Here is an 11,491-nt window from a genome sequence, read left to right as displayed (position 1 = left end):
TCTCGAAGACGGGTTGCAGCTCTGTGCACATGCGCAAAGCGCCTTTCCTGCTCCACCCCACCCCACCCCTCCACCTCCCCGTGCCCCCGCTACTGTTGGCGGTTCGTTGTTGCCACGGAAACCACAAACTATATGAAGGGGCAGTTAGGCCCGGGGTGGGGCGGGCTGCGTGCAATACGTTAGATGCGCGGCGAGAGCAGGAGAGACGAGGGCAGGCCGCGATTTGAGTTTGCGCAGACATTTGCTGCAATAATTTAAATGTATTAATCACCCCTCGTTAATTAGCCCCAGGACTGGGCGGGAAGGAGAGCGGACCTGCAGAGTTACTCAGATGCGCCCAGGTGAATGGCGGTGCATATGTAATAACTGAAAGAGTCATTTAAATATATACGCAGATCTGCCTTCATAAGAAAATATTTAGGTCGCTGCATTAATATTCCTGAAGGTGGGTAAGCTAGTCATTTAGGTGCCTCGTTCTCGTAAAAAAAATGGATTTTCACTCTTCGCACTGGATGGCTCATTTGGTAGAGCAGCAGACTCTTCATCTCAGGGCTATTGGGCAAAAGGTTTCTGCATTGCAGGCGGTTCGATTAGATGACCTTCGTTGGTCTCTTGCCATTCTATGAAATTGACACCTATGGTTCATTTATGTAGTAGGAAATATGACATTTCCCCCCAGATATACAGTGGTACCTCGGGTTAAGTACTTAATTTGCTCCGGAGGTCCATTCTTAACCTGAAACTGTTTTTAACCTGAAGCACCACTTTAGCTAATGGGGCCTCCCGCTGCCGCCGGGCCGCTGGAGCACAATTTCTGTTCTCATCCTGAAACAAAGTTCTTAACCCGAGGTACTATTTCTGGGTTAGCGGAGTCTGTAACCTGAAGCATATGTAACCTGCAGCGTGTGTAACCCGAGGTACCACTGTAATGCTGAAACTTCAGCATATTAACAGCTTCCCTTTTGGGTTCCTATCCAAAGGTTTTCACGCTGAACTACTTACTCATTGTTACTAAGTGGTTGCTAATCAGAAAAAAAAAACATTTAAATACCCAATGTTTTGAAATTTACTATTTGAAATTTCACTCAGAAGTACTAGCTGAGCAATCCTAACCTCTGGCCATGTGGCCCCAGGGACCCTGGAGCGGCTGGCACAGCAACGGGAACCAAATCCATCCCATATCCAGCAGTTCATTGGCTGTCCTTGCTCTGCCTGTCCCTGTGCCCTTAATGCTCCATTTGGGGTGTCTTTTTCCTAGTTACCGAGGACAGCAGGAATTTCAGCAGTGGCAAAGCCTCCTTAGCCCATTATTAACCCACTCAAGAGTTGGACTGCAGCCCAAATCTTCAAATATCAGACTCCCCCCAAAGAATTATGTGCTTCAGTTATGCTGGCTGGGGGCCTAAAGAAGTTCCCAAATGGTGGTCTCCAGACAAACTTCATTCTGGTGGTCTACAGCTTGTCTGAAATTACAATTAAAAATCATACAGCATCTAGTGCAATACACTGAAATTGCTACAAAAGGCAGAGCGGTCTGCCAATTTTCATGTGGCCCATAGGGCTAAGTGGTGGTGGTGGTGGGAGGGCGATTTTGGGAACCACTGGGTTAGAGGGCAGAAGCCTTGCTGCACTGATGCAACACCAGGTGTGCCACTAAAATATACTGATGAATACCTCAGATACGCTAGAGGTGCACTTCATTATAGCACAAAGATAAAATACCATATTGTGGCTTTATTGAATATAGCCACAACCTTAACAAACCTATCAGCCAAAAGGAGTACAATAACTGGATGGAGTAATATGAAAGAGCCACCGAGATCAAGTGGGTTTTCCAGGCCTTTTTGAAAACCTAAAGTGTGGCTATTTCACACAGGGTTGCACTGTTGAGATCAATGGCATTGGAAAGTGCACAGCTTTGGGTTGTGTCTGTGTTTGCATAAAACATGCTGCTTTCTTTTTTTCGTATGTTTGTGTTGTGGCGTTTATCCCACAGGAGTAAATATATGTTTTATTTTATTACATTTCCATCCAAACCTTTATTTAAGGAGCTCAAAGTGGCAGGCATAACCTCCCTTCATTTCATCATTACAACAACCCTGTGAGGTAGGATTAGGCTGAGAGATTGTGACCAGCCTAAGTGATCCTCATCAGGGAATGGGAATGGTCTGAGTCTAACACTCCAGCCCAGTGGTTCTCAAACTTTTTTCTCTGGGACACACTTTCAGAATAAAGTATGAACCGCTCTGAGACCTCTAGGTATAGGGAGGTATATAAATTCAGTTGATAATAATAATAATAATAATAATAATAATAATAATTTGCTTGCATCACACTGGATTTTTATTGATAAGAAATACATTGGAAAACAAAACAAAAAATAGCAGTGCTTGATTTACATCATAGAACACACCTCCTTTATAATATGATCATAGGACATCCAGAATGTATAAAACAATACATAAGAACACAAATCATCTCCCAGATACAATATTGATTGTCCTTGAATCTTCCTGCCACACTTGCCATCCTCTCCTGCCCAACCCGTGTGACACCCTTTTGAGGACCACTGCTCTAGCCACTAGGCCATGGATGAGTTATTAGGAAATGCATCTCTTGGTTACCTCAGTTCTTTGTTCCAGGACGATTTGATCACTTGGGTTGTAGAATGCCATCCCTAGTGAGCTGTGCCATTTTCCATTTTTATTACCGTAACTTTCAGGAGGAATGTGAAAACCTATCTTTACCTTGGGTAGGCAAGGTGGTATACAAATTAAATCAATAATATATTCAAGAAATAATATGTGGTTGAAGTAGAATCCTTTTCAGCTGTGAGATTTCAATTACATCTTCATTAGCCCCTTAGGGAAAGATCGCTTGCCAACATGAAATACCCTCCATAGATGTGGAGGACAGTGGATGGTTGGGATGTCATTTGTGACCACTGCTGTCTTTGCTAGGATGGCATGGGAACAGGTGAGTTGGTTGAGGTCAAATATGTGCACATTTGTCCCTCATTGATTTCTGTACCAGTGAAGAGGCTCCTCCCTTCCAGAAGCAAAGGAAATTCAGTTTTCTCCAGCAGCAGATGGTGGAGAGTGGGGCGGGGAGAAGGGGAAGGACAGGACCACCCAGGAAATAATGGCACAATTAATTGAAAAGCTCTGGAATGTAAGAGTTATCGATGGACTTTGTGGTCCAATCCAGCAAGGCAGTTCTTACTATGCTCCAGTCTTGCTTTTGATTAAGTCAATTTAGGCTGCAATCCTGTAACCAGGGAGCAAGCCACATCGAAGTACATGGGACTTACTTTCTTAGGCAGTCATGTTTTTAGGGTTGCAGTGTGAAAATCTTCATTTTAACAGAAAGTATACTTTGCTCACAATGAACTGGCTGGCTGAGAGCACAATAAGAACTGCCTTCCTGTATGGAGCCAAAGGTCTTGTCAAGCCTTCATCCTGTATCCAGCCCAATAAGTTCACAAGCAGAGTGTAGCAGGGAGACCCTCTTGTCCTTTGTTCTTGGCATCTGCTAGCAGAGGTGTCTTGCTTCTGTCCGTGGAGCAACCACGTCCGCATTACAACTGATGCCAACAGGGTGGGACTTTGGGGGGACCCTCTCAGCAGAATAAGTAGAAGGGCCCCTAAACGCAGCATTGTTGGCAAATGAAGTAATGCACATTTCCAAATGAAGGTGGTTCCTTGGAGACCATGGACTCCATAGCCTAAGCTTCCCTTGTTGCACCATGCCTTAGCTGTGATGGCTACCAGCTGCTACAATACTTTCCTCCAATAATTTATATGTAAGGGGGGGGGGGATGACCAAAATAATCAGCGGAATAGTTGTACTTTGCTGACCAGAGTGATGTGCTGACTTTTTATTGGAGGAGAATCTTCTGTTAGTTAGTAGACTAATCTAATTTCTGACATTCTCTCCCACTCCCAGTTTTTGCAGATAGAATTTCCCTATTTCTTTCTCCTGGGTTTGGCCGCCTATCCTAGCTTCTTCTACACAGTGTATCGGTTTCTGCGTCGCTTTGGGCAAATGGAGGAGCTCAATGCAGTCTATGTATCTGCCAAGTGAGAGACTACCTGGACACCCAGATTCTGTTAATGTGTGTGTGTGTGTGTGTGTGTGTGTGTGTGAGAGAGAGAGAGAGAGAGAGAGAGAGAGAGAGAGAGAGAGAGAGAGGTGGCCCTACCATTCATCAGATGGGAGTGAAAGGTGGGAAGGATGGAGCAATGATGAGGTGTTGAAGGACGGAGCCCTGTGTGCTCTTGCCTTCAGATATAGTGGAGAGGCAGTCCTATGCTGAAGTTCAAAGCAAGATTCAGCTGCCAGTCCAGTCAGCTCCTGTAGGTGAGCACGTAATCTTCTCCCACACACTTCAAGACTACATAATATCTTTGGCCCACCTTAGAAATGGGTTAAAGCAATTCATAAAACCAGGTCACCTCTGTTCTTTGGGAAACCCACCTGCTGCAGTTCCTATAGTCCAGCACAAGGTGTCAGTATTGCTTTAATTAGTTCCACAGGCACTTGCCAGGCTCTTTCCACCCACCTATCAAAGGTCACATCAGGGTCACCTGCTCAGCAGGTGGAGCTTTATTGGAGGATTAGTCCCTAATGCTTTGGGAGCGGAAAGGGTTAATTGCCCCCACCCACCCCTTCATTTTACCTCGCTCTTCCCCCCCCCCACACCCTCCCACTTCCCACATCAGAGACCTGATCCTTCCTCACAAACCAGGCTGGGATTATAGGATTAGCCTAAATCATCCTGTGAGCACGACTTCCTGCTAAGCGAGGGAGGGAGGGAGAGATAGGGGAAAGGATGATCTGGCACTCAGGGGGTTAATTCTGCTGCCTGATTAGCCGCAAATGGGGGGGAATGCCTCCCCCTCCCCCACCCCCAATCTTCTTAGCCAGCTTCTCCCAGTTTAAAAGAGGCAGAGGCTAAACCCAGGGGACTCCCTGCTGCGGTGAGGGTTTTAAGGAGATGAATGGGCAGATTCCTCTCCCTCCTTCCGCCACTCTTCCCTGTCCCAAGCCTCCCGCTCTGAGTCACCACCCCAAACCTCTCCCCGCTTCGGATCCACCTATAGAGTCCAGCAGCCCCAACCCGCATCCTCTCCCTGCCTCCCTCCTATCAGCACCCGCTTCTTCCCTTTCCTCCTCCTCCCGGGCTCTGCTGCCGCTGCTTCCCCCTGAGCTCCTGGCTGCGCTGATCCTGGCAGCATCCTCCTTCCGCCCGCTCCTCTCCTCCGCCAGTCCCTCCACACACCACAGGCCACTGTCTCTTTAAGTTCCCTCCCGCACTGTGCTGACAGCTGCTCCCTGCTCCCCCTCCCTCCCCTGGCTCTGTCTCTCTGTCTGTCACAGCAGCTCTGCTTGGGACCAACCCGCACACCACCGCCATCCCCCCCTTCCCTCTCCATCCCCCCCTCGCCCCCTTGGATGCCATGAGTCTTCCTCGAGGGGAGCGCCTGGAGGGATCCTAGCCCCGCTGACCCTCCCCATCTGTGTGGCCCCCTCCTCCTCTTCCTCCTCCTCCTCCTCCTCCTCCCCCCTCAACCCTGCAGCCTGAGCGAGATGTTTCACGCCTTGGTAGCAGGGGGCATTGTCTTCCCCGGCCTCTTCTTGTTGTCCAAGAACGGCCTCAAGTGGCTGCCATGGCTGCGATGGGAGGAGGCCGACGCGGTCATCGTCTCCGCCAGGTAACCAGGGAGCCAGGGGAGGGAGGATGCAGCCAGGGTCCAGCAGCGGAGGGTGGGCCGCATCAGGCAAGGGTGGGCATCCAGCAGGCCTCAGGTGTGAGGGGCTAGGACTCTTCCCTCCCATATTTTCTTGAAGGATGAGGGTGGAAGCGGTGGGTCCAGGGCGTCAGGGAAAGGGGCAGGCTCCTTTGAAAGGGGAGTGGTACAAGGGCATAGAGAGGATGGGCTATGAACTAGGTTTTTCTAATGAGGCTCTTTTTAAAAATAGGTCCTAGAATGAGGCGGGGTTGGGAGCCAGGTTTCCTGGGTCCGTTGGGATTGGAATGGGGTGCAGCAAGTTGCAAAGTGGCTTTCCCTAGTGGATCCGTGGGCACATCTGCAAGGAAGCAGAGGGACAGATCTGCTGGATTCTCTGGGAGAGGTGGAGTGCCTGGGACCATGAGCCAGACCCCTGGGTTTCTCAAGATTGGGGCATATTAATTGGGAATCAAGAGCTGAGCTAAAGCTGAACTCGGGTGATGAGGTGTCACTATCCCACAATGACAGCCAATAGAAGCAGTAGCCCATATAAACCCAGGGTTCCTCTCAGCAAGATGGTTGGAGCCCAGCATTGAGGAGATTGGTGAACCCACGGTTAGGGTTAGGGTTTGGCAAGGTCTGTGACTTGTGAGGGATGAGATTCTGGGGGATCTGCTGTTAAGAGGGTGTTTCAGGAGATCAAGACTGTTTGCTGGGCTTCCCAGGAGTGTCAAGACACTTGGTCTGCTCAGTGTCTCCAGGGGGACGCTCTGGGGCAGAATGTCTGGTTGCTCTCATTGCTTAGTGCATATATCTAGGCGCTCAAAAGCTGCTCCAGGGTTGGCAGTCTCTGGTGATCACATGACAAGGCTGCGTGTCAGGGTCACGGAGCAGCTGAGGCTCTTAGCAATTGTTGCTGATCCCCTAAGATGACCTTAAGATAGCAGCTGTTCTGGGATGGCAAAGAGCATGGATTTGAAGGTGCTTGGCCGGGCTCAAGGTGGAAGAGGCCCAGATCTGCTCCATGGGGCATTTCATTGCTCTGAGGTCTGCTGGTCTGGATTCCCGGGGTCAGAACTGGAATGGTGAGCAGACTATTGAGTCCAAGAGAAGAGAGAGACGATGGCAGTTAACTTTGTTTTTGTTTGCCCCTTCTTCCCGACAACAGGTTTGTCTCCTCGGTGCAGGCCATCATGGCTTCCACGGTCGGCTACATCGTCTCCTCTTCCTGCAAGCACATTATCGACGACCAGTAAGTCAGCATTTGCTGTGTGCATGCCAGCCCAGCACTGCAGTGCGGTAACCTCTCTCTCCCTGTGTCTCCCACACCTTTCCCAACCCAGCAGAGTGTTGGCAAGGTCACGCTAGTGAGAAACCTGACACCCTCACCGGGATGGGCACCAAATTTAGAACAGGATGACAGTGACATGTTACAGGCAGATGTGCAGCAAGGAGTAGGCCTGGGAAGAAGTCAGTACAGGGAACTGGAAGGCACAGCACAGGAAATGAAATAATCTTACCAGCAGGAGGTGCTGTGGGGAACAGCATTGGTGGAAGCAGTGGCTTGTGGGAAGAGGACAGTGCCTTGCTGTTTCTGCCCCATAAGAAGGTATTTGGGAGGTAGTTGGAGAGTAAAGTCGGGAACTTTGCTTTTGGAAGCTGCTCCCACTTGCTACAAATCCAACAGAGGGTGCTGGAGAGAGAGAGCAGGGCAAAAGCGATGGCAATAACTGAGGCAGATTGGCCTGTGTGGCACAGAGCGCTGTCCGTGGTGCTGCAGAAATGCCAGCCTCATCCCTACAGCTTCTAGGTTCAGCACCATGGGCAGCTCCCTCTTGCACAAACAGTTCATGGGGCACCTGAGTTGAGGATTCCCAGAGCGTGTGCTGGAGAGAGAGCAAAGGGGCAGGAGCCGCTAGTCCCACTGGATTCTAGGACAGCTGCCAGACCTCGGTCTCTGCAGAGACCAATTTGGCAAGAGGGCAGCTCTGCAGGGCAAGCAGGACCATAAACACAGCAGGAACCCAGAGAGCTCCTGGAAGAGGGACGGGATAGAGGTGTGGGGTATGTATGTGTCTGGGCCTTTTCCAATCCGCCGTCCCTTTTCGCTTTGCCATCAGGATTGCTTCATTTCATGCTAATGAATTTAGCTGGGATTAGTCCCTTCCCCAGGACAGGCTAGAATGGGGAGCACGTGTGCTAATTCTCCCCTAGGATAGAGCAGGGCAGGGGATTAGACCAAAGCAACAGCTGTTTCTACTGCTGATTTGCGTTCTGTGGATTCATAATTGGCTTTATTGGGCAACCAGTGATGACGAATTCCTGGGCTCCCTAGAGGGGGGAGGGGGCTCTAGCAGGTTACATCATATGGAGGCTGGATATCTGGGTTTTTGGAGAGTAAACTCCAGCTGGTTAGAGCAAGGCAGTTAGAGACAGGAGTTGAGGATTCTCTTAGGGCAAAGAGAAGAGTTTCCAGATTTCTGTATATCCATTACAATGCTCTCACTGTGCCCTTTGCACTGGGAATCTCCTGTTGGGAAGCAATGTGGGTGAGGGTGGGCAAGATTTCAACTCTTTCAAAGCGTTCCCTTAACTGACCCCAATGCCGGGCTCCTGATATCATCTTTGCAGTCCTGTAGCACAGAAACCGTCTACCAGCGCCCCCACCTCCACCCCATCTGAATTCTGCTTGGATCCCACCTGCCCCATTTTGGTCTCCAAGCTGAGCACCCCACAGCGTCTCTTGGGCCCTGCATCCCGCAGAGCACTGCAGCATCCTGGCTGCTTCTCTGGCATTTGGCCTAATCACCTTGCATGGAGCCATCAGCACAAATGCCCAGGCAGGCTGCAGTGGTGAGGGAGGAGAGTGACGAGAAGTCAGCTGGGGAGGTGGCAGTAAGGAAGTCACAGCCCAGACTTAAAGAAACAGCACTCCATTTGCCTTCCTCTCAGCCTGAAGGGGGAAAGGGATCAGGGCTAGAAGCACCTTTTTCAGTCCCTGAATTCCCCTCTTATCACCTGAAATGGAATAGGATTAAGGCCAATGTCCTGGACTTATTTACATTAATCCTATTACCTTTTATAGAACTTGTGGACTTCTAAATAAGCACAAGGTCGGAAGCATGGTTTGCTGCCGGTAGTCAGACAAAATATCCCGGATCTAAGGGGATTGAGGGTGCCCTGACTGGGGGTGGCAGTGGGGCTGTGGTCAGGATTGAAAGGCAATGTCAGGACAAGGTGAGGTGGGAATGGCAGCCCGTAGCTTGGTTATGGCCGTGGTCAGCATGGCTTGGAGAAACAACAGGGAGCTGTTAAACCACAGAGAGCCCAGCGTTGTGAGAGCAGAGAGCAGGAATGGAAGAACTTGGGGGGTATGGGCAAGGCTTTGTTCTCATTGACCTTGTGTGAGCAGAGCACATCAGCAGGTCATCAATACTCATTGATCATGGCTGTGAGCCTGTTCCAAGGGGGCGGGGCACCTCCTCTTGCTCCCCCCCCTCCTGGAATTCCCTGCTGAGTGACTGCCAGGACTGTGTCTTGCTCACAACCTTCCCCTGCCCTAGCATTCTTTCTCCTCCTTCTGCAGGCACTGGCTGACCTCCTCCTACACCCAGTTTGCCATCCCCTACTTCATCTACGACATCTACGCCATGTTCTTGTGCCACTGGCACAAGTACCGGGTCAAAGGGCACGAGTCGGCCGGCACCCGGACGCTGCGCACCGTCGTCCGCACCTACTTGCACAAGGAGTTCCTCATGGTGGTCCACCATCTCTTCATGGTGCTGGTTTGCTTCCCCATGTCCGTGGTGAGTGTGGCCTGCCGTGGGAACCTCTGACCACAGGAGGAGGAGGAGGAAAGGAAGGGATGGGATGGGATGCCAATGCATGGAGTAAGAGTGGGGCAGAGAGGGGCTGTGTGCTTTAGAGGCTGCTAACGCCCACCCCCCAAAAGTCACCCTTCTCGCTTTCCCCCACTTCAGCTCTGGCGCCAGGGCAAGGGCGATTTCTTCCTGGGTTGTATGTTGATGGCTGAGCTCAGCACCCCTTTTGTCTGCCTCGGCAAAGTCCTCATCCTGGTAAGTATGGCCCAGTCCTGTGGGTTTTCTGGGGAGAGGAACGAGAACCCAGCGGGGCAGAGCAGGTTCTTGGGCTTCCTGGAGGGAGCTGGTTGTGGCCTGACTGCCCTCTCAACCCCTCCTCTTCTTTCCTGCCACAGTACAAGCAGCAACACACCCTTCTTCATAAGGTGAACGGGATAATCATGCTGATCACATTCTTCTGCTGCCGGATCCTGCTCTTTCCTTACATGTACTGGGTATACGGGCACTATGCCGGCCTGCCCCTTTATCGCGTGCCCTTCTCCATCCCCGCCGAGTACAACTTGGGATCGGCCATCCTCATGGCGCCCCAGGTTTACTGGTTTGGCCTCATATGCCGTGGCGCTTTCCGCGTATACCGCTCCCAGGGCGCTGCCAAGGATCAGGTGCTGCGAAATGGGCACAGACCAGAGACGCAGGTGCTGGACTGATGATACCTCTCCCTCCTCAGCCACAGACGGACAGACCACATTTCCTCTAACTTATTTATTTATTGGGGTATGGGAGGGACTGGATGGATTGGGGGAGTGGGCTCCTAGGCCAAAGGGGATTTGGGGAGGCCTGGAAAGGCGTTGCGGGGGGTGGGGGGTTCCAGTGAAGTATTTGGAAGGGACAAAGACAATAGTCCTTTGGTGCAGTGCGGGGTTCCTTCGCTAAAGGCAGCCCTCTAATATTGCAACACTCAGTATTTTGAAATTCCTCGGGGGCGGGGATGGGGGTAGAGACCTAAACCAAAGGGATATATATATATATATATATATATATATATATATATATATATGATGTTTCTTTTACAGAGGGACTTTCAGGCCAGTGGTTATATAGGAGGGCTGAGAACAGGGTACATGGACGAAGTTTATTTGAGGCTGCAAGATAAGAACAAGGCATCTCTAGTGTGTTAGGGGCTCTCACAAATCACCCCCCCCAAAAAAAGAATATATGTGCTATTTATTTCCACACAATGCTGTGAGCACCCCAGGACTACCTGAGCCCATACTAGGCAAGGAGACAACTCAGTTATTTGGGTGGGGTGGTGCTGTTTCTTGGGAACAGAGAGAGATGCTAGTGATGGGGGTGGGGAGGAAGGGAAGAGAGACAACGGGGGCTTTTCTATACTATTATCCATAGTGTCACAGTATCACAGCTATTATTAAAAGGGGCAGGGAAATAGTCTGGATTTCCTCACACTGTATTATTAGGGGTTCTATCAGCAGAATTAGGAATTGTTGTAGGGTAGCTGATAGGGAAACACCCTGGAATTTTTGGATGCTGCTAAATTGCCAGTGATCTTCAGTATTACTGTGATGCCACCTGCCCAGAAAACCCCCAAATGCTGTATAAAATGTATCCCCTTGCACTGGGAAGGTTCCAAGAGGTGTGCTTCCTAACATGCACCCACCCCTCCCTCCACCTAGCAATAACCAAGCCTCCTGCCTCCACCGCCTCCTCTGTTTGGCACACCAACCCCTTCCCTCTTCCCTCCTAGGAACGCCCATTCCATGGGGCAGGGATCCAGCTGTAAATAGGGGGTGGGCGGGCTGTATTTATAACCTGAGGTCTGCAAAAGTATTAAAGGAGCCTTTATCTAATGCCAGCAGAGGGCCAATGTGTGTCTTTCTTTCTTCTCCCTGCTAAGCCTTCCACCGGCCACTCGCAGTACTG

The 11,491-nt window shown here is 50.5% G+C and overlaps 1 protein-coding gene across 3 annotated transcripts; it reads left to right on the top strand.

Annotated features, from left to right (window-relative positions):
- Window positions 1-101: 101 nt before the first annotated feature.
- On the top strand, window positions 102-11,423 carry TLCD3B (TLC domain containing 3B). 3 transcript variants are annotated; one of them, XM_081885358.1, is made up of 7 exons: window positions 102-445; window positions 2,859-2,976; window positions 3,946-4,079; window positions 6,901-6,984; window positions 9,319-9,538; window positions 9,713-9,808; window positions 9,949-11,423. In XM_081885358.1, the coding sequence occupies exons 2-7, from the start codon at window positions 2,920-2,922 to the stop codon at window positions 10,258-10,260; spliced, it is 903 nt and encodes a 300-aa protein (XP_081741484.1). In that variant the 5' UTR covers window positions 102-445; window positions 2,859-2,919; the 3' UTR covers window positions 10,261-11,423. The 3 variants fall into 3 exon arrangements, with proteins under 3 accessions (XP_081741484.1, XP_081741486.1, XP_081741485.1); XM_081885360.1 differs by lacking the exons at window positions 102-445; window positions 3,946-4,079; XM_081885359.1 differs by lacking the exons at window positions 102-445; window positions 2,859-2,976; window positions 3,946-4,079 and adding an exon at window positions 5,169-5,714.
- The last annotated feature ends 68 nt before the right edge of the window (window positions 11,424-11,491 follow it).

Source organism: Podarcis melisellensis (assembly GCF_964234715.1).
Source record: "Podarcis melisellensis genome assembly, chromosome: 13".
In the NCBI taxonomy this organism is placed as follows: domain Eukaryota; kingdom Metazoa; phylum Chordata; class Lepidosauria; order Squamata; family Lacertidae; genus Podarcis; species Podarcis melisellensis.
Note: the sequence above shows the minus strand (reverse complement) of the source record. Positions and strands in the feature narration are given on the sequence as shown.